The 25270-nt window shown below is 42.7% G+C and overlaps 2 protein-coding genes across 2 annotated transcripts; both read left to right on the top strand.

Moving 5' to 3' along the window:
• Positions 1-14341: 14341 nt before the first annotated feature.
• Positions 14342-16012, top strand: LOC311000766 (tripartite motif-containing protein 16-like; the record flags this gene model as incomplete). The annotated part of the gene is made up of 1 exon (XM_083991600.1): positions 14342-16012. The coding sequence occupies exon 1, from the start codon at positions 14345-14347 to the stop codon at positions 16010-16012; it is 1668 nt and encodes a 555-aa protein (XP_083847726.1). The 5' UTR covers positions 14342-14344.
• Positions 16013-19769: 3757 nt separating this feature from the next.
• LOC311000054 (E3 ubiquitin/ISG15 ligase TRIM25-like) lies at positions 19770-25214 on the top strand (the record flags this gene model as incomplete). The annotated part of the gene is made up of 4 exons (XM_083990689.1): positions 19770-20680; positions 20738-20768; positions 20886-21426; positions 23542-25214. 4 exons carry the CDS (start codon positions 19770-19772, stop codon positions 25212-25214), a joined length of 3156 nt encoding a protein of 1051 aa, XP_083846815.1.
• Positions 25215-25270: the final 56 nt, after the last annotated feature.

The following is a 25270-nucleotide window of genomic DNA, read 5'->3' as shown; positions in this document are numbered from 1 at the left end:
TTTATAACACATGAATACTCATTAGCATGTAGTTTATAAACAGTTAAAAATGTTTTACTCATCATTGATAAGCACTAACTATATTTATATTCATCATTTTCACACATAATTTCATTTATGACTTTGTATCTCAATTATGACTTTACCTCATAATTTCGACTTCTTATCCCATAATTTTGACTTTCGACTTTGTATCTCACAATCACGACTTTTTATCTCATATTATAATAATATGAGATAATAGATAATATATTATTGTAATTATGACTTTCCATGTCACAATCATGACTTTTTACCTAATCATTTTGAAATTTTGTGTCATAACTTTGACTTTTCATTTCATAAATTTGACATATCTCACATTTATGACTATATCTCATATTTTACTGTTTTATGTTACATTTATCACTTTATATTTTTTATGACTCTAATTATGACTTTGCATCTCACAATTATGACTTTTATTCATAATTTTGACTGTTTATCTCATTTATGACTCATAAATTCGACTGCATTTCACAGTCATGCCTTTTTACCTCATAATTTTGAGTTTTATCTCATAATTATGACTTTTGTTCATAGTTTTGACTATTTATCTCATTTATGACTTTTTATCTCATAAATTCAACTGCATCTCACAATTATGACATTTATCTCATAATTAGACCTTTCACCTCTCACAATTATGACTTAACCTTGAAGATATTTATTTTCTTTCACTTTCAGGAACAAAATGTGATTCAGTCTGGTTAAATAAACAACATTTATAATGTAGTATTTATACATTTGTCTTGATTTTTATTTTGCACCTGAACTCTGAATGTTTTTCCCAACTAATGGACATTTAAATTAAATTTGAAGTTTGAATTTTAAACATATGGAAAAATATTCACAATGTATTTGACTAATTTATATTAACTTTCTATTCAATTGATTTTCTGTGGCTCAGATGAGTCTGACTGTGAACAACACAAACAGCTGATGTTCAGCCTCATGCTGCTGATCAATAAGTTTGTATCTGGATCAGACTGATCAAATCAAACTGTTACATGATTGATCCTGGATATGAAAACAAAACCTCTGTCAACATCTGGACCTGAAGACCAAACGTCTTTTTGCTTCTTTGTGTTGAACTGAAACAAAGTGAGGGGAAGTGAACGTCGCCGCCTGGTGGACGGTTCGGGTGGTGCAGCTCCACCTGGTTTTACTGCCACTATAATCAATCAACATGAGTGATCTGAATGATTCTAGACCAGCTGCTTCCAACTGAAGAACCTGAACCAGCCAATGAGAGGGAAGCGTCACCTCCACCTGCTGGAGTCTGAGAGCCGAAAGACTTTACAGTGAAGTGATCGAATGATATTGAACAGTAGATATTGGTATTGATCAATGGAGCTGTGTTTTTTTGGAAACTTATTGATCACTCGGGATCTTATTGATAATTTTAATGATTAATAATTAAACAGATTTTCTCAGTCGCTTTGGTGCATTTCTCAAAACAATTCATATAAATAGCAAAACATCATGGATTAGTCTCTTGCTCAAAATCCTTAGTTCATCTCTCAAAAGTTAATATCTGTATCTTTATCTGTGTCAATGAACATGTCAGTGCATCAGAATGACTAGTCCTTGTGTCATTGTGTACGGAGAAGACAGTCAAATTGCTTAGTCATGTTGTCAATATAACAGTGTATATGTGTATGTAAACTTTGGCAATTATTGTAAATTGTAAGTTACACCTTAGTGTGTGTAAGAGACTGGACAAGATTCACATTTACGCTTTTACTGTTTGTACTGTAATTAGTTGACAGACCATGTCATTGAGATACAGAAAGAAAAAGACAGCACTGCATAGCACAAAGACAAAAACTAAAGTAGAAATGTGAACACAGGACAATCTCCTTAGGGGTAACTGTACATGCAGTGCTATAGTCCAATTCCTTGTCCTTCCATTGTCAGACATTGTAACATTGTGTTGTGCTCCGGCTCTATACTTGACAGTTGATGGTTCATGACAAAGTCAAGATTCATCTGGAAGCAATTTACCAATTTAGGACAGATTTAGAAAAAAAAGTCTAATGGAAATGTACAGAAATATGTTTATCTAACTTGTTCAACCATTTTGCATGTAAAGACTTATGTGATGAACTAAAGCCTAAATGTTGTGGGGGAGAGACTATTCAACAGAGAGAGACCCATCATAATACATTTTGATCAACATGACAAGTAATTGATAATGTAGGAAACAGCAGAGAATTGTACATAATCATTTGCATGGATGAACCAAAGCTTTTGCAACTTGTTTTTTTTTTTAAGTGACACAATGATGTGAAGTTCGAACAAGTAGTTTTGAGAATTTCAATTCTGATCTGAGAAATTCACCAAAGCGATTGAGAGAAACAATCAGAGATGATACAGTTTATATCTGACCTTGTTGACGCTGAAGTACCTGACGTCACCTGCGGGTGTCGGTGTTTCCTCTCTGATCAGGTTTCCTACAGTTATGTGATCCAGGTGGATGTGTTCATGTGAAACTGGTTCAGGTGTGTGTGTGTGTGTGTGTGTGTGCGTAAATGTAAATGTGCTGAGTAACACAGATGATGGAGGAGCTGTTGTCACGGCAACACCAGGTAAGTGAGTGGCGTCACGGTAAGTTCAGGGTCGACACAAAGAATCGGTGAGTTTATATGACCTTCATATTCCTGATATAAAATAACTGAGAGTGAGACAGTGTGCGGGAGCTTCTTCTGAATTTTGCAATTTGGGTTATGCCCTCCTCCTACGCACCTGTATCCTCAGAAGTGCTTGAGACCTTTCACTTGCTCCCCCACTAATTTGCCAATAGTAAGAACAAAAAACATCAAATGAACAGTCATCTATAGAGCCACGAAGGAATGGAACTCACTACCTGAACACATCACAGATTAGTATAGATCAGTTTGTCTCAAAGGGCTTTACATGGCATCATAACAACATGTCATGTCCTTAGACCCTCACATCGACTGAGGAAAAACTCCATAGAAAACCCTTTAAACAGGCAAAAATCGAAGAAACCTCAGGGTGAGCAACAGAGGAGGGATCCCTCACCCAGGACGGACAGACGTGCAATAGATGTTGTTACAGACAAGACAGTTTACAGTTTATGGAGGAAGGCCAAAGAGGAGAAGAAGAAGGAAGGAATAAACCTGCTGCATGAAGAGATTCAGAGCAGGCTGGCAACACTGAGGAGAGCTGAAAACCTCCTGAGGAAGTGCAGAAGGAAGGAGCAAACAAGATCATGCTTCTACAAGGACCTCTTCAAATTTGTGAAGAGTCTCTTCACAAAGGAGACAAGTGGAAGTCTCACAGTATCAAAGGTCGACTTCAAAGAACATCTGAAAAAGTCCTGCAGAGATGACCGACACCAGGAAGAGGTTACGCTCCCACCTGACATGCCACCAGTCAATCCACCAGAGCATGAACTAGAAATCAGTCCACCCAGGTGGAGTGAAGTAGACAAAACTGTGGAAAGAGCATCTCCAGGTCCCAACGGAGTTCCACACAAGCTCAACAAAAACACTCCTGGGGCCTCATTTATCATCGTGGATACACCTTTTTTTACGCCATTTTCCCCTCGTTTTGTGCGTACGCACTTTTCTCCGCCAAATTTGGGATCTATCAAGCCAAAACCTGACGGGGAAAAGTGCGGACATTTACACCCATTTTGACCCTGGCGTACGCCTTTTTTGAGGAACAGGAGGAATTGGCGACACCGTTGCTGAGTCAGAGAACTGCAGTGTGCCCGCGGATAATATTTAAAAGACAATCAAAGCCGTTAAGGAAACATTCCGAAATAAGTCAGTCATGTGCGATTTACATATTATGATTTTATATATAGCCTATATATGTGTATATATATGTGTATATATATATATATATATATATATATATATATATATATATATATATATATATATATAAAGTTAAATACGATCATGTAACTTAATCGAAGTTAATATATATATATATATATATATATATATATATATATAGCTTTATTTTACAGACTCCAAGTCCATTAATTGACATAAACAAAGAAACATAGACAAACAATATAGACAGCACACAGTCTGTCCACACACAAGCTAAAAACGCTTTTAACGTTTTTAGCTTCCCCCTCCCCCTCCCCCTCCCCATTGTTAATTTACGTTAAGAATGTGTGAATAAAATGCTGCATTGTGACAAAAGACACGACAAGGAGATGCTTCGTTTATTTATTTTTTATTGCCTCAGTCAGTGACGTGACCGCAGCTGTGAGGGCTGCAATATTGTCAGCAATGCGCTGCTGACTCGTGACAATGCGCTGCAGTGCTGCAGCGATTGACCTGTGGCGATGGTTAAGGTCAGTCAGCTGCTCCGCCACTGCACCGACTGCAGCCATCGTGTCCCTCTGAGCCTGCAGAGTGTCCCTCTGCGCTTCCAGCACCGTGTCCGTTAGGACCCCCAACCGGTTTCCCCCTGCCCTGCTGGGTTCGGATGCACGGCTGGGGCCTGGTGCGCTGGTGCCGGGGAGCGAGCTGGGGCCTGGTGCGCTGGTGCCGGGGAGCGAGCTGGGAATGACCGTGCGGACCAACTCCCCCTCCTCGGTGTCATCCACCTCCGAGTCTGAGAAAATATGTTAAAATCCACATCATTTTCTTATTGGAATTAATTTTATTTCACTGGACAGCCACAGTGGCGGATGAATGATTAAAACTGTGATTTACCGGGTTCATTTGTAGTCTGGGTCTCCCTCATGGTCATGTCCGAGTCCCCCTCCTCGGCCGGCACAACACCCTCCACCGACTCGGTGCCAATGACGTCCCCGATCATGACATCCACCGGGGTGAGGTCGGGGGTTGCTGGTCCCCCACCAGTGGCCGCCACACTTTGGCGGTGGGCGGACAGTCTTTTCTTTGATTCTCTCTGTAACAATGGTAGTGACAGTGTTGACATTATTGCATTACAGATTATGCTGTATTAATATGCCATATTGCAGATTAAAACCCACTTTCAAATCGGCCCACTTCTTGCGGATTTCCGTCTCCGTCCTCGCCGTGGCACTTGCCTCGTTCACCGCTCTCGTTACCTCCTGCCACTCGTTTGTCTTCCTCTTGTTGGTGAGGCCGGGGCTGTGGCTGATGAGATGATATTGTTGCCGGACGAGAAATTGTTTGGTCCAACATGTGTTCATCTGTTGTGATTTTCTATGTGTTCTTAGTTACATGTTATTGTTCCTAAATAAAGTAAAGTAAAGTATGCCTTTATTCATCCCACGACAAGACGAAGTGATCATACAGAGTTAGTTCAAATACCTGCCGAAGAGGACTTTTTTCCTCGCCTGCACCTCACCAACAAGGACATGGACCTCACTCTCCGTAAAATTTCTCTTCTTCGCACGTTTGTCTGCCATGGTTCGTCTTCCACTGACGTCACTCCACAAATCCACAGCGCGCACATGGCTAATTTATATTGCAGGGTGCTGATTTGCATTGACCATGTATGGTGGGCCTGGGCGTTTAGAGGGCGGGGTTGGAGGCGCGGTCACATCCGCAAGTTACTTGGGTCCGGTGTGATCTATCAATGGAACATTGCGGACACCTGTGCGTACGCACAGTTTGATTGATCTGAAAATGGTGTAGATATTTCGGGTGTACGCCATTTTCGGCTTTTCGCCGTACGCAAAAAAATAGTAGCAGTTTTACACCCTCTTTGATAAATGAGGCCCCAGATGTCCTGCGATTCCTCTGGAAGCTGTTCAAAGTCATGTGGAAAAAGAAGGAGATACCAACGTCTTGGAGGAGAGCCGGAGGGATCCTTATCCCCAAGGAAAAGGACTCATCAGGGATTTGTCAGTTCCACCAGATCTACCTTCTGAACGTCAAGGGAAAAATCTTCTTCCGCGTGGTTGCTCACAGGCTGGTAGGATAGCTGCAAAGAAACAACCTGAGTGACATGTCAATCCAGAAATCAGGCATCTCAGGCCTCTCCGGGTTGTGTGGAACACCCTAGCATAATCTGGCATCAGATCGAGGTTGCCAAAAAGGAGGGAACGGATCATCACGTGATGTTCCTGGATCTCGGACAGCCTTCGACGACTTCAGGGTCCCAGCAACTCTCACAACCCTTGTCAAGGCCTACTTCCAGCAGAGTACACCACAGCATGGCAACACCGGGAGGTGGGAATCATGGCCGGCTGCACCATCTCCCTGCTGGCCTTCGCCCTAGCCATGGAGGTCATCATCAGGGCCTCTTGATGGGTGGTTGGCGGACAGCGAACCGGGCTGAGGCTGCTGCTGTTCAGAGCCTGCATGGATGGCCTCACAACACTCACCACGACCAAGGCTTGCACTGTACAGCTACTAAGAAAGCTCCAGGACAACATTGAGCTGGTTCGCATGAAGATCAAGCCATTCAAGTCCAAAATCATCTCCATTGTCAAGGGGAAACTGGCAGACCACCGCTTCCACATTGACAAGGAACCCATTCCAACGGTCTCAGAGAAGCCTGTGAAGAGCCTAGGTCGTGATGATGATGATGATGCCTCCCTTGAAGACAAAGAGCAAGTAGAGCAGCTCAGGATGGAGGTAGCCAGCGGCCTGGAGAACATCGACAGAAACATGCGGCCTTGCAAGCTGAAGCTCTGGTGCATGCTGTATGGACTACTTCCACATCTCCTGCCACAAACCCTCTATGAAGTCCCACTCTCAAAGATGAAAAAACTGGAGACTGGTCAGCTCATAAGCAAAGAAGTGGCTTGGTCTTCTCAGGTGCCTCAGCAGTATTGGGCTCTACGGCAGAGGGATGTTACACCTGCCCATTTCCAGTCTGACAGAGGTGTACAAGTGCCCCATAATTCATGCTTGAGATGATGCTACTGGATTAGAGTGATCCATTTGTAGCCCAAGCTGCCCCCATCCTGGCCGCAACTGAGCAGGCAAAGGCAGGACTCAGACACAGGGACATCGTGGGCCGAGGGGAGGGGAGGAGTGGTCTTGGCCTTGCGGCCAGCACACCAGCCTGGAGCAAGGCCACCCCATCTGGTGGTCCAGGAGGTACATGGGGAAGAGGAAGCGGGAAGGTGTGCGCAAGCTGTGGCACAGGCAAAACAAGGGCAGTGAATGGCATGGGAAGGAATGGAGAAGTATAAGGTCTCCTGGAAAGAGGTATGGGAGATGGAGGCATTCAGGGCAAGATTTACCATCATGGCTGCCAATGATGTCCTGCCTTCCCCCGCAAGCCTAAGCCAGTCGTATGGCGAAGACCCCACATGCCCTCTATGTCCAAGTTCAGCAACTCTGAAGCACATCTCACCGAAAGCCATTATACCTGTTGGCACAACCAGGTGCTAAAGTGTCTTGCAGCAGTGCTAGAAAGTCAATGGACAAGCCTGAACGTCCTTCCACCACTGTCATCCCGTTGGCAGCCATTTATTCGGGAGGGCAAGGGTCAGGCCAGCCTCACCACCGTAACACCAGACACTGGGCAGCTGGGCAGAGTATGGGGCTGGAAGCTGCTGGCAGACTTGGACAAGAAACTCTGCTTCCCAGCTGAGATCGCATCCACCAACCAAGGGTGATGTGATTAATCATTAAGAGGTACTGTAAAAATACAGTGTATTATTATGACTATTTCATTACTATAACTGAAACAAGTTCCGAAGTTCCACAAATAAACAGAGACATAAAACACTTTGTTCTGTTGTTGAACTTTGTGTCGGACAAAGGTTGAACAAACAGGACTGAGTAACACCTGATCAGATACCAGAAGGTTTTTTACAACTTCTGACGGACACATGATCTAACTAACTAACTAAGTTTTTAACACGTCTTCATTGAAAAGAGGTCATAAAGTTGAGATCAACAGCTGCTGCTGCCTTCTTCCTGCTCTCAAACACAGTGAGCTCCACCCTGTTCATGTGTTTCCTTGTTCCGTCCCCTTCAGATCTACAGTTTGAAGATGGGTGGAACCAACATGTGGTGAAGAGGAGGAGCTGACAGGCCCCGTTCACTGCAGAGACACATGTTGTTAAGAGTTGAGTTAATAGGAGGTTGAGACTTTCATGAATGTGAGATTATTCAATGATAGCTGAAAGTTTAGCAGAATAGTATAAATATAAGCAAGAAGTAGAAATAGGGGACTTCTGTGCAATGTGTGACTGTTTTTGGTGAATTAAAAAAAAAAAAGTATAATGCCATTTACAGCAAGTTACAAACTGGAGCTCCATCTGCTTGGCTCTGAAAAAGAATGAACTAGGGTGAATGGGAGCAGAGCGCTCCCTAGCTGCATTTAAAAAATATTTAAAAATATTCTCTAAGTCTCTGTGAATTTTTGACGACATTCTGAGACAGAATGTCGGCTCTCCTGCACTCTAGCGATGATGTCACTCACTCTGGCCAACGCAATACACACTCATTGAAAAGTGTGAAATTGGTCAGAAATGCACATGTGCTTTTAAAGGATTTATCTCAAAAACGGTACAAGATATGAAAAAGTTGTACACAGGTTGAATACATTAGAAGTTTGTCTACAGATCAGAATTTGAATGAATTCTGTAGGTGAAAGTGTGTGGAAGCAAATGAGGTTCAAAGAAGGACCAGTAGTTTCAGAGTTTGAAGACTGTTCCAATGAATTTTCTATGGGACAAAAAAAATCAGAACTATTTGAATATTTGAAAAAGTATGAATAGTTGAAGAGAGAAAAGTCATAGCAATAATGTCCTGAAAAAGCTGAACGTTTTGATATATGAATTGTTGAAAGGACTAGTTAATGGACAAAAAAGAGCAGAAGACGTAAGAATAACTAGAAATTGTATTTCCTAAAGGAAATACGTGTGAATGCTGAAAGCAGCTGAACGCCATTGCTGAATTAGCAAACGCAATTGACAAATAGTGCAAGTGGCGATCAACATGCAAGGGTATGACCAAGGGAGGAATCAAACCCACAAGCTCATGGTCAGTAGACCTTTACTCTACCACTAGGCCACAGAGAGCACACAGTTGTCTTAGAGCAGTGGTATAAACAAGAAACATGTTAATACAAACCAAGATAGAAAGAGGTAAAGAGAAAAGGTGGGGGGCATATATGCATTACCAAGGTTGCTCATGCAAGATCTGAAAATAAGCGAGACCAAGTGGTAGTAGATACAGTTAGAAGAGGTTGATTCACTAACAAGACTGCTAAGGTGAGATACGAATCCATGACCTTGGGGTTGGCAAGCAGCCACCTTACCACTGGACTATAGCAATACTTGAGTTAATAGGAGGTTGAGAATTTCATGAATGTGATAATACTTTCAGCATTCACACTAATTAAATCTGAACTCTCCAGGTCTGGTCTCTCTTCCTCTGTGTCACACAGTTGAAAACGGGAACATAAGAGCAAAAAAACATAAAAGCATAAACTGGTTGTCATAAAAAAACAAACTAAAAGCCTATCGGGACAGCAGGGTCTTTAGATCCTTTTTAAAATTCAGATAGTTGTAACAATGCCAACATAATCTGTCTCCTGCAAATAAACTGAGACATAAAACACTTTGTGCTGTTGTTGAACTTTGTGGTGAACAAAGGTTAAACAAACAGGACTGAGTCACACCTGATCAGATACCAAGAGGGTTTTTTTTTTACAACTTCTGACAGACACATGATCTAACTTTCGTTCGTTTTTAACAAGTCTTCATTGAAAAGAGGTCATAAAGTTGAGATACACAGCTGCTGCTACCTTCTTCCTGCTCTTAAACACAGTGAGCTCCACCCTATTCAGGTGTTTCGTGTTCCCTCCCCTTCAGATCTACAGTTTGAAGATGGGTGGAACCAACATGTGGTGAAGAGGAGGAGCTGACGGGCCCTGTTCACTGCAGAGACACATGTTGTTGAGATCAGAGCTCAAACTTGTTAAACTTCTGAGCAACAGAAACTCAGACAGTCGTCGTCGTCGTCGTCGTCTGTGAGAGGTGAAATGGCGCAGAAAGGAGTTCATCTGGACCAGGGGACGATCTCTTGTTCAATCTGTCTGGATCTACTGAAGGATCCAGTGACTATTCCATGTGGACACAGCTACTGCTTCAACTGTATTAAAAGCCGCTGGGATGGAGAGGATGGGGAGACAATCTACAGCTGTCCTCAGTGTAAGAAGGAGTTCATAACAAGACCTGACCTGGTGAAAAACATCATGTTAGCAGATTTAGTGGAGGAGCTGAAGAAGACTGGACTCCAAGCTGCTCCTGCTGATCACTGCTGTGCTGGACCTGAAGATGTGGCCTGTGATTTCTGCACTGGGAGAAAACTCAAAGCTGTCAAGTCCTGTCTGCAATGCCTGGTCTCTTATTGTGAAAACCACCTGCAGCCTCATTATGAATCTCCTTCATTTAAAAACCACAAGCTGATGGAGCCCTCCAAGAAGATCCAGGAGAACATCTGCTGTCATCATAATGAGGTAATGAAGATTTTCTGCCGCACTGATCAGCAGTGTATCTGTCCTTTCTGCCTTCTGGATGAACATAAAGGCCACGACACAGTCTCAGCTGCAGCAGAAAGGACTGAGAGGCAGAGAGAGCTGGAGCAAAAAATCCAGCAGAGAATCCATGACACAGAGAAAGATGTGAAGGTGCTTCAACAGGAGTTGGAGGCCATCAATGGCTCTGCTGATAAAGCAGTGGAGGACAGTGAGAAGATCTTCACTCAGCTGATGCGTCTCATGGAGAAAAGAAGCTCTGAGCTGAAGCAGCAGATCAGATCCCAGCAGGAAACTCAAGTGAGTGGAGTCAAAGAGCTTCAGAAGAAGCTGGAGCAGGAGATCACTGAGCTGAAGAGGAAAGACGCTGAGCTGAAGCTGCTGTCACACACAGAGGATCACACCCAGTTTCTACTCAACTACCCCTCACTGTCAGCACTCAGTCCATCTACACACTCATCCAGCATCAACATTCGTCCTCTCAGACACTTTGAGGACGTGACAGCAGCTGTGTCAGAGCTCAGAGACAAACTACATGACCTTCTGAGAGACACGTGGACAAACATCTCACAGACAGTGACTCAAGTGGATGTTTTACTGTCACCATCAGAGCCCAAGACCAGAGCTGACTTCTTAAGATATTCACAGGAAATCACACTGGATCAAAACACAGCAAACACACGTCTGTTGTTATCTGAGGGAAACATAACATACATGAATCAGGATCAGTCTTATTCTAGTCACCGAGACAGATTCACAAAACATGCTGCTGTTCTGAGTAGAGAGAGTCTGACTGGACGTTGCTACTGGGAGGTGGAGAAGAGCGGAGAAGGAGAAGTTTATGTAGCAGTCGCAAACAAGCATATCAGCAGAGAAAGTTGGTTTGGAGACAGTGACAAATCTTGGTCGTTAGTTTGCTCCAACAACAGTTTCACATTTTGGTTCAACAACATCAAGACTCCAGTCTCAGGTCCTCAGTCCTCCAGAGTAGGAGTGTACCTGGATCACAGAGCAGGTATTCTGTCCTTCTACAGTGTCTCTGAAACCATGACTCTCCTCCACAGAGTCCAGACCACATTCACTCAGCCTCTACATGCTGGAGTTCGGCTTTCCCAATTTGGAGACAGAGCAGAGTTGTGTAAATTCAAATAGACAAAGATCATTGAAGGTGCAGTTGGTTAAAATCTGTATTTTAGTTCATCACTTTCTTTAGTCTCCATGTTTGTTGCTAAAAGCTCATTGCTGTTGTGTCTCTGCTCTGCACAGAGATCACCTGTCAATCAAATATTATGGGCGGGACTTTGACCTCTTGTCATTTCTTGCTGTGTTGATGTTTTAGTTTGTTGAGGTGGAGCTGGAGCCGTGGAGGAGATCACTGCTCATGATGATGTTTCTTTACCTAAACTCACATTTCTCCACATAGAAACAGAAACTTCTCTTTGAGCTCTAAATGTTTGTTGGATATTTGTGTTGATTTGTTTGTGTGTTGTTGTTTGGGCCTTAACAGAGAAATCACCAGACCTCTTCCTTCATCACTGAGGTTCATTCTGGACACAAAGTAATCTAGAATCATATTTGCATTGATGTGTTTGTCAGATCAAATGTTATTGTTGTTCAGATCCACTCACTGATAAGGTCTATGAGCTTTTATTAAAGTGTAAATATCATGATTATAATCATACCCTACCCATGTTACTGACCTGTTGCTAATTAACCAAGTTGGTTAATTAGCTGATGATCAGTTACACAGTGTATCCATGAGATGTTTCTTTTGTTTTATCATTAAAAGGTGCTGTAAAAATGAAGTGTATTATTATGACTGGTTTGTTACTCTAACTGAAACAAGTAAGTAAGTAAACTTAATTTCTATAGTACTTTTCGCAGAAGGGGTTCACAAAGTGCTTCAGAGTAAAATCAGCAGAAAACATAGTATAAAACAAAGACACACAGTTGAAAACAGGTACATAAGAGCATTAATACATAAAAGCATAAACAGGTTGTCATAAAAATGCCCTAAAACCCAGAACAGCAGAGTCTAGATCCTTTTTAAAGTTCACATAGTTGTAACAATGCCAACATGTTCTGTCTCCTGCAAATAAACTGAGACATAAAACACTTTGTGCTGTTGTTGAACTTTCTGTTGAACAACGGTTGAACAAACAGGACTGTCTGAGTCACACCTGATCAGATACCAGGAGGTTTTTTACAACTTCTGACAGACACATGATCTAACTTTTCATTTCATAAAGTTGAGATCAAGAGCTGCTGCTCATCGCACTGGGACATGTTAAACCTGATCCATCAACTAGGGCACAATGCAGCTGTGTGTCCAATTAAAAAGCCTAAAGAGGCCAATGTGTGCTATGTTCATGGACATGGACAGCTCACAATTCAAATTTCTAGGCCTAAATCCCGATATACTACCCCAGTTGTTGTCAATGGGCAATTGGCTGAAGCATTGTTAGATACAGGTAGTTCCCAGACACTGGTGAAAGCTAAGTTGGTAGACAATGAGACTTTGGACTTCGGGAACCTAGTGGGTTTGGGATGTGTGCATGGAGATGAATGATTGTATCCTACTGCTAATGTGAATGTTGTGATAGAGGGTCAAGCATATATGATGAAGGTGGGAGTAGTGGACCAACTGTCACATGATGTCCTTCTGGGGAATGATTTACCAGTTCTAACTAACCTAGCTCAGGCTGTATCCAAGTCATGTGCTGTGGTTACTAGGTCTCAGACCAAAGGCTTGCAACCCCTTCCTAACCTCCATTCAGACCTTTTTGAAGGGGGTACCAAGGTTAGGAAGGGTAAAAAGCCACTGGGACAAGCATGTGGGTAAGGCCAGAGTACAGGATCCAGCTCCAGTTGCTCCAGATCCCGAGACCACTTTGCTGGACCCACAGTGGCAAGTCCCTGACAACTTTAAGGAGCTGCAGAGATCAGATCCTTTGCTTCAACCTCTGTTTGCCAAGGTATGTGAGATAGATGGTGTACCAGTTAAACAAGCTACTCTTATTTGTGACATCCTCAAAGATAACCTTTTGTACATTGCAGACACTGAGGTTCCCAGATTGGTTGTTCCTAAATCTTTGCATCAGCTAATCTTACATTTGGGACACCACATTCCATGGGCAGAATGTCTGGGCCAACAGAAAAGCTATGATAGAATCAGTCAGAGGTTCTACTGGCCTAGACTCTATCAGGATATTGAGGAGTACTGTAGAACATGTACAGAGTGTCAACAAGTAGCACCAGTTCGCAAATCAGATCGAGGCCACAGTATAAAACAAAGACACGCAGCTGAAAACAGGTACATAAAAGCACAAAAACATAAAAGTATAAACAGGTTATCATAAAAAGCCTTAAAGCCCGGAACAGCAGAGTCTAGATCCTTTTTAAAGTTCAGATAGTTGTAACAATGCCAACATGTTCTGTCTCCTGCAAATAAACTGAGACATAAAACACTTTGTGCTGTTGTTGAACTTTCTGTTGAACAACGGTTGAACAAACAGGACTGAGCCACACCTGATCAGATACCAGGAGGTTTTTTTTACAACTTCTGACAGACACATGATCTAACTTTCGTTTGTTTTTAACAAGTCTTCATTGAAAAGAGGTCATAAAGTTGAGATCAACAGCTGCTGCTACCTTCTTCCTGCTCACAGTGAGCTCCACCCTGTTCAGGTGTTTCCTTGTTTCCTCCCCTTCAGATCTACAGTTTGAAGATGGGTGGAACCAACATATGATGAAGAGGAGGAGCTGACAGGCCCCGTTCACTGCACAGACTCATGTTGTTGAGATCAGAGCTCAAACTAGTATAAATTCTCAGCAACAGAAACTCAGACAGTCATCATCGTCAGTGAGAGGTGAAATGGCGCAGAAAGGAGTTCATCTGGACCAGGACACCTTCTCTTGTTCCATCTGTCTGGATCTACTGAAGGACCCAGTGACTATTCCCTGTGGACACAGCTACTGCTTCAACTGTATTAAAACCCACTGGGATGGAGAGGATGGGAAGAGAATCTACAGCTGCCCTCAGTGTAGGAAGAACTTCACACCAAGACCTGACCTGATGAAAAACACCATGTTAGCAGCTTTAGTGGAGGAGCTGAAGAAGACTGGACTCCAAGCTGCTCCTGCTGATCACTGCTATGCTGGACCTGGAGATGTGGCCTGTGATGTCTGCACTGGGAGAAAACTCAAAGCTGTCAAATCCTGTTTGACGTGTTCAGCCTCCTACTGTGAGAAACACCTGCAGCCTCACTATGAAGCAGCTCCATTAAAGAAACACAAGCTGGTGGAGCCCTCCAAGAAGCTTCAGGAGAACATCTGCTCTTGTCATAATGAGGTGATGAAGATGTTCTGCCGCACTGACCAGCAGTGTATCTGTTATCTCTGCCCTGTCGATGAACATAAAGGCCACGACACAGTCTCAGCTGCAGCAGAAAGAACCGAGAGGCAGAGAGAGCTGGAGCTGAGTCGACAGAAAATCCAGCAGAGAATCCAGTTCAGAGAGAAAGATGTGAAGGTGCTTCAACAGGAGGTGGAGGCCATCAATGGCTCTGCTGATAAAGCAGTGGAGGACAGTGAGAAGATCTTCACTCAGCTGATCCGTCTCATGGAGAAAAGAAGCTCTGAGCTGAAGCAGCAGATCAGATCCCAGCAGGAAACTCAAGTGAGTGGAGTCAAAGAGCTTCAGAAGAAGCTGGAGCAGGAGATCACTGAGCTGAAGAGGAAAGACGCTGACCTGAAGCTGCTGTCACACACAGAGGATCACACCCAGTTTCTACACAACTACCCCTCACTGTCAGCACTCAGTCCATCTACACACTCATCCAGCATCAATATCCGTTCTCTCAGACACTTTGAGGATGTGACAGCAGCTGTGTCACAGCTCAGAGATAAACTACAGGACCTTCTGAGAGACACGTGGACAAACATCTCACGGACAGTGACTCATGTGGATGTTTTACTGTCACCAGCAGAGCCCACGACCAGAGCTGACTTCTTAAGATATTCACAGGAAATCACACTGGATCCAAACACAGCATACAGATTTCTGTTATTATCTGAGGGAAACAGGAAAGTAACGTGTTTAAGTAAAAATGAGTCTAATTCTCATCACCCAGACAGATTCATTAAATGGCCTCAGGTCCTGAGTAGAGAGAGTCTGACTGGACGTTGTTACTGGGAGGTGGAGTGGAGTAGAGAAGGAGAAGTTGAGGTAGCAGTCACAAACAAGAATATCAGCAGAGCAGGCTGGGAAAGTTGGTTTGGATTCAATGACAAATCTTGGGCGATACTTTGGTCCAACAACAGTTTCACATTTAGGTTCAACAGCATCCAGACTCCAGTCTCAGGTCCTCTGTCCTCCAGAGTAGGAGTGTACCTGGATCACAGAGCAGGTATTCTGTCCTTCTACAGCATCTCTGAAACCATGACTCTCCTGCACAGAGTCCAGACCACATTCACTCAGCCTCTACATGCTGGAGTTTGGGTTGGTTCTGGAGCCACAGCAGAGTTGTGTAAACTCAAATAGACAAAGATCGTTGAAGGTGCAGTTGGTTAAAATCTGTATTTTAGTTCATCACATCCTTTAGTCTCCATGTTTGATGCTAAAAGCTCATTGCTGTTGTGTCTCTGCACTGCACAGCGATCACCTGTGAATCAAACATTGTGAGTGGGACTTTGACCTCTTGTCATTTCTTGTTGTGTTGATGTTTGAGTTTGTTGAGGTGGAGCTGCAGCCGTGGAGGAGATCACTACTCATGATGATGTTTCTTTACCTAAACTCACATTTCTCCACATGAAAATATAAACTTCTCTGAGCTCTAAATGTTTGTTAGATGTTTGTGTTGATTATTACACACAAATTATTATTATTTGTGTGTTGTTGTTGTTGTTGTTGTTGTTGTTGTTGTTGTTGTTGTTGTTGTTGTTTGGGCCTTAACATAGAAATTACCATACCTTCCTTTATCACTGAGCTTTGTTCTCACTGTGGAAACTAAGAAATCTACAATCACATTTACATTACTGTGTTTGTCAGATCAAATGTTGTTGTTGTTGTTCAGATCCACTAACTGATGATCTATGAGCTTTAATCAAAGTGTAAATATCATGATTATAATCAACCCCATGTTACTGACATGTTGCTAATTAACCAAGTTAGTTGCAAAATGCTCCTCCAGCTGTTTATTATTTGTACGTTTTACTTTCCCAGCCTTTTCTTGCTCCTGTCCCAACTTTACAGAAACAATCAGTGTATGGTGTACTCCAGGTATCAACAGATGAGATCATTACACTACAGAGAATGATGTATGACAGCTAACAGACCCATGTGTGTATTCTATGAGTGAAATGTTTGAATATGTGGTTAATGTTGTTGAAAATAAACTTTGTGTTATATGTACTTTTGCACTTTGTATGTCACATAATTTTGTATGCATATCTCTTGTCTACGAGCACTAGTTATTATACAGGTCATAAATCACAGCTGGTAGAGAGATAAAGCCACAGGGGGAACAGGCTGATTTCACACCAGTGCACATTGAATGGTGGGAGCATTGTCTAACTAGAAATTGTATTTCCTGAAGGAAATACGTGCGAATGCTGAAAGCAGCTGAACGCCATTGCTGAATTAGCAAATGCAATTGACAAATAGTGCAAGTGATCAACATGCAAAGGTATGACCAAGGGAGGAATCGAACCCACAAGCTCATGGTCAGTAGACCTTTACTCTGCCACTAGGCCACAGAGAGCACACAGTTGTCTTAGAGCAGTGGTATAAACAAGAAACATGTTAAGACAAGCCAAGATAGAAAGAGGTAAAGAGAAAAGGTGGGGGCATGTATGCATTATCAGGGTTGCTCATGCAAGATCTGAAAATAAGCCAGACCAAGTGGTAGTAGTTACAGTTAGAAGAGGTTGATTCACTAACAAGACTGCTCAGGTGAGATTCAAACCCATGACCTTAAGGTTGGCAAGCAGCCACCTTACCACTGGACTATAGCAATACTTGAGTTAATAGGAGGTTGAGACTTTCATGAATGTGAGATTATTCAATGATAGCTGAAAGTTTAGCAGAATAGTATAAATATAAACAAGAAGTGGAAATAGGGGACTTCTGTGCAAGGTGTGACTGTTTTTGGTGAATTTAAACAAAGTATAAAGCCATTTACAGAAAGTTACAAACTGGAGCTCCATCTACTCTGCTCTGAAAAAAAATGAACTAGGGTAAATGGGAGCAGAGAGCTCCCTAGCTGTATTTAAAAAAATATTTAAAAATATTCTCTAAGTCTCTGTGCAGTTTGACAACATTTTGAGACAAAAGACAAGTGTGGCTACAAACTGTTTCCAAAATCATGAGTGTAGAGTGTCATTTGTAGCTTTGGTGGCAGTTTAAGAAGAAGAGTTCCAGTCGCTTTTTTGGCTCTCCTACACTCGCAATTGGGATGATGTCACTCACTCTGGCCAATGCAATACACACTCATTAAAAAGTGTTAAATTGGTCAGAAATGCACATGTGCTTTTAAAGGATTTACCTCAAAAACGGTACAAGATATGAAAAAGTTGTACACAGGTTGAATACATTAGAAGTTTGTCTACAGATCAGAATTTGAATGAAGTCTGTAGGTGAAAGTATGTGGAAGCAAATGAGGTTCAAAGAAGGACCAGTAGTTTCAGAGTTTGAGGACTGTTCCAATGTACTTTCTATCGGACAAAATAATCTGAACTATTTGAATATTTGAAAAAGTATGAATAGTTGAAAGGAGAAAAGTCATAGAAATAATGTCCGGGAAAAGCTGAACATTTTGATATATGAATTGTTGAAAGGACTAGTTAATGGACAAAAAAGAGCGGAAGACGTAAGAATAACTAGAAATACGTGTGCATGCTGAAAGCAGCTGAACGCCCTTGCTGAATCAGCAAATGCAATTGACAAATAGTGATCAACATGCAAAGGTATGAGCAAGGGAGGAATCGAACCCATGAGCTCATGGTCAGTAGACCTTTACTCTGCCACTAGGCCACAGAGAGCAGACAGTTGTCTTAGAGCAGTGGTATAAACAAGAAACATGTTAAGACAAACCAAGATAGAAAGAGGTAAAGCGAAGAGGTGGGGGGCATATATCAATTTCCCTGAGGGTAACCTCCAAAGGGATTAATAAAGTACTATCTATCTATCTATATATGCATTATCAAGGTTGCTCATGCAAGATCTGAAAATAAGCCAGACCAAGTGATAGTAGTTACAGTTAAAAGAGGTTGCTTCACTAACAAGACTGCTAAGGTGAGATACGAATCCATGACCTTGGGGTTGGCAAGCAGCCACCTTACCACTGGACTATAGCAATACTTCAGGGAGGTTGAGACTTTCATGAATGTGATAATGCTTTCAGCATTCACACTAATTAAATCTGAACTCTTCAGGTCTCGTCTCTCCTCTGTGTCTCTAACCCTCCTCTCCTCCATGTGCATTTGTTTTCAACAAAGCTGATGAGAAATCAATCCATGGAGCGGTGGATAACGTTATTTATCATCTACCATGTTAGATTACGGGTTAAGGGGCGCGTTACGTTTATGTGGCGGTGTAGCAGAGACGACAGTTAGATTACTGTTGAAAAAAAAAAGATAAACTCAGATGTCACATGTATTCGATTATGAGAAAACTAATTTGAAACTATTCTGGAAACTGATGACCAGTTACCCATGTATCCATGAGATGTTTCTTGCAAAGGGTGATGTGATTAATCATTAAGAGGTGCTGTAAAAATAAAGTGTATTATTATGGCTATTACTGTAACTGAAACAAGGTCAGATAGTTGTGACAATGCCAACATGTTCTGTCTCCTGCAAATAAACTGAGACATAAAACACTTAGTTCTGTTGATGAACTTTGTGTCGGACAAAGGTTGAGCAAACTGGACTGGGTCACACCTTATCAGATACCAGGAGGTTTTTTACAACTTCTGACAGACACATGATCTAACTTGTAAGTTTTTAACACGTCTTCATTGAAAAGAAGTCATAAGAGTCAACAGCTGCTCACATTGGAATAAGGAAAAAAAAAAAAGATTTTTTTGCTCTCAAACACAGTGACCTCCACTCTGTTCAGGTGTTTCCTTGTTCCCTCCCCTTCAGATCTACAGTTTGAAGATGGGTGGAACCAACATGTGGTGAAGAGGAGGAGCTGACAGGCCCTGTTCACTGCAGAGACACATGTTGTTGAGATCAGAGTTCAAACTAGTTTAACTTCTGAGCAACAGAAACTCAGACAGTCGTCTGTGAGAGGTGAAATGGCGCAGAAAGGAGTTCATCTGGACCAGGAGACCTTCTCTTGTTCAATCTGTCTGGATCTACTGAAGGACCCAGTGACTATTCCCTGTGGACACAGCTACTGCTTCAGCTGTATTAAAACCCACTGGGATGGAGAGGATGGGAAGAAAATCTACAGCTGTCCTCAGTGTAGGAAGAACTTCATACCAAGACCTGTCCTGATGAAAAGCACCATGTTAGCAGCTTTAGTGGAGGAGCTGAAGAAGACTGGACTCCAAGCTGCTCCTGCTGATCACTGCTATGCTGGACCTGAAGATGTGGCCTGTGATGTCTGCACTGGGAGGAAACTCAAAGCTGTCAAATCCTGTTTGACGTGTTCAGCCTCCTACTGTGAGAAACACCTGCAGCCTCATTATGAATCCCCTTCATTTAAAAACCACATGCTTTTTAAGCCCTCCAAGAAGCTCCAGGAGAACATCTGCTCTTGTCATAATGAGGTGCTGAAGATTTTCTGCCGCACTGATAAGAAGTGTATTTGTGTTGTCTGCCTTATGGATGAACATAAAGGCCACGACACAGTCTCAGCTGCTGCAGAAAGGACTGAGAGGCAGAGAGAGCTGGAGCGGAGTCGACAGAAAATCCAGCAGAGAATCCAGGACAGAGAGAATAATGTGAAGGTGCTTCAACAGGAGGTGGAGGTCATCAATTGCTCTGCTGATAAAGCAGTGGAGGACAGTGAGAAGATCTTCACTCAGCTGATCCATCTCATGAAGAAAAGACGCTCTGAGCTGAAGCAGCAGATCAGATCCCAGCAGGAAACTCAAGTGAGTGGAGTCAAAGAGCTTCAGAAGAAGCTGGAACAGGAGATCACTGAGCTGAAGCGGAAAGACGCTGAGCTGAAGCTGCTGTCATACACAGAGGATGACACCCAGTTTCTACACAACTACCCCACACTGTCAGCACTCAGTCCATCTACACACTCATCCAGCATCAATATCCTACCTCCACACTTTGAGGATGTGACAGCAGCTGTGTCAGAGCTCGGAGACAAACTACAGGACCTTCTGAGAGACACATGGACAAACATCTCACTGACAGAGACTCAAGTGGATGTTTTACTGCCACCACCACCAGAGCCCAGGACCAGAGCTGACTTCTTAAGATATTCACAGGAAATCACACTGGATCCAAACACAGCAAACAGACAACTGTTATTATCTGAGAGAAACAGGAAAGTAACATATATGAGGAAAGATCAGTCTTATTCTAGTCACCTAGACAGATTCACTTGGTATCCTCAGGTCCTGAGTAGAGAGAGTCTGACTGGACGTTGTTACTGGGAGGTTGAGAGGAGAGTAGGAGGAGTTTATGTAGCAGTCGCATACAAGAATATCAGCAGAGCAAAGGATGAAAGTTTGTTTGGACATAATAAGAAATCTTGGTCGTTAGTTTGTTCCAACAACAGTTTCACATTTTGGTTCAACAACATCCAGACTCCAGTCTCAGGTCCTCGATCCTCCAGAGTAGGAGTGTACCTGGATCACAGAGCAGGTATTCTGTCCTTCTACAGCGTCTCTAAAACCATGACTCTCCTCCACAGAGTCCAGACCACATTCACTCAGCCTCTACATGCTGGAGTTTGTGTTTACTGGCCTTACGGAGACACAGCAGAGTTTTGTAAACTCAAATAGACAAAGATCATTGAAGGAGCAGTTGGTTAAAATCTGTATTTTAGTTCATCACTTTCTTTAGTCTCCATGTTTGTTGCTAAAAGCTCATTGCTGTTGTGTCTCTGCACTGCACAGAGATCACCTGTCAATCAAACATTGTGGGCGGGACTTTGACCTCTTGTCATTTCTTGTTGTGTTGATGTTTGAGTTTGTTGAGGTGGAGCTGGAGCCGTGGAGGAGATCACTGCTCATGATGACGTTTCTTTACCTAAACTCACATTTCTCCACATGAAAATAGAAACTTCTCTGAGTTCTAAATGTTTGTTGGATATTTGTGTTGATGTGTTTGTGTGTTGTTGTTTGGGCCTTAACAGAGAAATGACCTTCCTTTAGCTTTGTTCTCACTGTGGAAACTAAGAAATGTACAATCACATTTACATTATTGTGTTTGTCAGATTAAATGTTGTTGTTGTTCAGATCCACTCAATAATAAGGTCTATGAGCTTTAACCAAAGTGTAAATATTGTGATTGTAATCAATCCCATGTTACTGACCTGTTGCTAATTAACTTAGTAATTAAGTTAGTTGCAAAATGCTCCTCTAGCTGTTTATTGTTAGTACCATTTATTTGTCCAGCCTTTTCTTGCTCCTGTCCCAACTTTGCAGAAACAATCAGTGTATGGTGTACTCCAGGTATAAATAGATGAGATCATTATACTACAGAGAATGATGTATGACAGCTAACAGACCCATGTTTGTATTCTATGAGTGAAATGTTTGAATATGGCTAATATTGTTGAAAATAAACAAACTTTGGGTTATATGTATTTTTGCACTTTTGTATGTCACATAATTTTGTATGCATATCTCTTGTCTACGAGCACTAGTTATTATACAGGTCACAGCTGACCGAGGGACACGGCCACGGGGGAACAGACTGATTTCACACCTGTGCACATTGAATGGCTGGAGTATTGTCTAACTAGAAATTGTATTTCCTGAAGGAAATACGTGTGAATGCTGAAAGCAGCTGAACGCCATTGCTGAATTAGCAAATGCAATTGACAAATAGTGCAAGTAGTGATCAACATGCAAAAGTATTACCAAGGGAGGAATCGAACCCATGAGCTCATGGTCAGTAGACCTTTACTCTCCCACTAGGGCACAGAGAACACACAGTTGTCTTAGAGCAGTGGTATAAACAAGAAACATGTTAAGACAAACCAAGATAGTAAGAGGTAAAGAGAAAAGGTGGGGGGCATATATGCATTATCAAGGTTGCTCATGCAAGTTCTGAAAATAAGCCAGACAAAGTGATAGTAGTTACAGTTAAAAAGGGTGATTCACTAACAAGACTGCTAAGGTGAGATACAAATCAATGACCTTGGGGTTGGCAAGCAGCCACCTTACCACTGGACTATAGCAATACTTCAGGTAAAGGGAGGTTGAGACTTCCATGAATGTGATAATACTTTCAGCATTCACACTAATTAAATCTGAACTCTCCAGGGCTGGTCTCTCTTCCTCTGTGTCACACAGTTGAAAACTGCATAAAAAAAGCATAAAAACATAAAAGCATAAACTGGTTCTCATAAAAAAAACAAACTAAAAGCCTGTCGGGACAGCAGGGTCTTTAGATCCTTTTTAAAGTTCAGATAGTTGTAACAATGCCAACATAATCTGTCTCCTGCAAACAAACTGAGACATAAAACACTTTGTGCTGTTGTTGAACTTTGTGGTGAACAAAGGCTAAACAAACAGGACTGAGTCACACCTGATCAGATACCAGGAGGTTTTTTACAACTTCTGACAGACACATGATCTAACTTTCGTTCGTTTTTAACAAGTCTTCATTGAAAAGAGGTCATAAAGTTGAGATCAACAGCTGCTGCTACCTTCTTCCTGCTCTTAAACACAGTGAGCTCCACCCTATTCAGGTGTTTCCTTGTTCCCTCCCCTTCAGATCTACAGTTTGAAGATGGGTGGAACCAACATGTGGTGAAGAGGAGGAGCTGACGGGCCCCGTTCACTGCATTGACACATGTTGTTGAGATCAGAACTCAAACTTGTTAAACTTCTGAGCAACAGAAACTCAGACAGTCGTCGTCGTTGTCTGTGAGAGGTGAAATGGCGCAGAAAAGAGCTCGTCTGGACCAGGAGACCTTCTCTTGTTCCATCTGTCTGGATCTACTGAAGGATCCAGTGGTTGTTCCCTGTGGACACAGCTACTGCTTCAACTGTATTAAAAGCCGCTGGGATGGAGAGGATGGGGAGACAATCTACAGCTGTCCTCAGTGTAAGAAGGAGTTCATAACAAGACCTGACCTGGTGAAAAACATCATGTTAGCAGATTTAGTGGAGGAGCTGAAGAAGACTGGACTCCAAGCTGCTCCTGCTGATCACTGCTATGCTGGACCTGAAGATGTGGCCTGTGATGTCTGCACTGGGAGAAAACTCAAAGCTGTCAAGTCCTGTCTGCAATGTCTGGTCTCTTATTGTGAAAACCACCTGCAGCCTCATTTTGAGTCTCCTTCATTTAAAAACCACAAGCTGGTGGAACCCTCCAAGAAGCTCCGGGAGAACATCTGCTCTCGTCATAATGAGGTGCTGAAGATTTTCTGCCGCACTGATAAGAAGTGTATTTGTCTTGTCTGCCTTGTGGATGAACATAAAGGCCACGACACAGTCTCAGCTGCAGCAGAAAGGACTGAGAGGCAGAGAGAGCTGGAGCTGAGTCGACAAAACATCCAGCAGAGAATCCAGGACACAGAGAAAGATGTGAAGGTGCTTCAACAGGAGGTGGAGGCCATCAATGGCTCTGCTGATAAAGCAGTGGAGGACAGTGAGAAGATCTTCACTCAGCTGATCCGTCTGATGGAGATAAGAAGCTCTGAGCTGAAGCAGCAGATCAGATACCAGCAGGAAACTCAAGTGAGTGGAGTCAAAGAGCTTCAGAAGAAGCTGGAGCAGGAGATCACTGAGCTGAAGAGGAAAGACGCTGAGCTGAAGCTGCTGTCACACACAGAGGATCACACCCAGTTTCTACACAACTACCCCTCACTGTCAGCACTCAGTCCATCTACACACTCATCCAGCATCAATATCCGTCCACTCAGACACTTTGAAGATGTGACACCAGCTGTGTCAGAGCTCAGAGATCAACTACAGGACCTTCTGAGAGACACATGGACAAACATCTCACTGACAGTGACTCAAGTGGATGTTTTACTGTCACCACCAGAGCCCAGGACCAGAGCTGACTTCTTAAGATATTCACAGGAAATCACACTGGATGACAACACAGCATTCACACGTCTGTTATTATCTGAAGGAAACAGGAAAGTAGCACGAGGTAAAGGTCAGTCTTATTCCAGTCATCCAGATAGATTCACTGACTGGTCTCAGGTCCTGAGTAGAGAGAGTCTGACTGGACGTTGTTACTGGGAGGTGGAGTGGACAGGAGGAGGAGTTTTTGTAGCAGTCACATACAAGAATATCAGAAGAGCAAGTAAGTCAAATGAATGTGGATTTGGACGTAATGACAAATCTTGGGCGTTAGAGTGTGACAACAACAGTTTCACATTTAGGTTCAACAGCATCCGTACTCCAGTCCCAGGTCCTCGGTCCTCCAGAGTAGGAGTGTACCTGGATCACAGTGTAGGTATTCTGTCCTTCTACAGCGTCTCTAAAACCATGACTCTCCTCCACAGAGTCCAGACCACATTCACTCAGCCTCTACATGCTGGAGTTTGGGTTGGTTATAGAACCACAGCAGAGTTGTGTAAACTCAAATAGATAAAGATCATTAAAGGTGCAGTTGGTTAAAATCTGTATTTTAGTTCATCACTTTC

This window comes from Trachurus trachurus, assembly GCF_905171665.1.
Source record: "Trachurus trachurus genome assembly, chromosome: 17".
NCBI lineage: Eukaryota > Metazoa > Chordata > Actinopteri > Carangiformes > Carangidae > Trachurus > Trachurus trachurus.
Note: the sequence above shows the minus strand (reverse complement) of the source record. Positions and strands in the feature narration are given on the sequence as shown.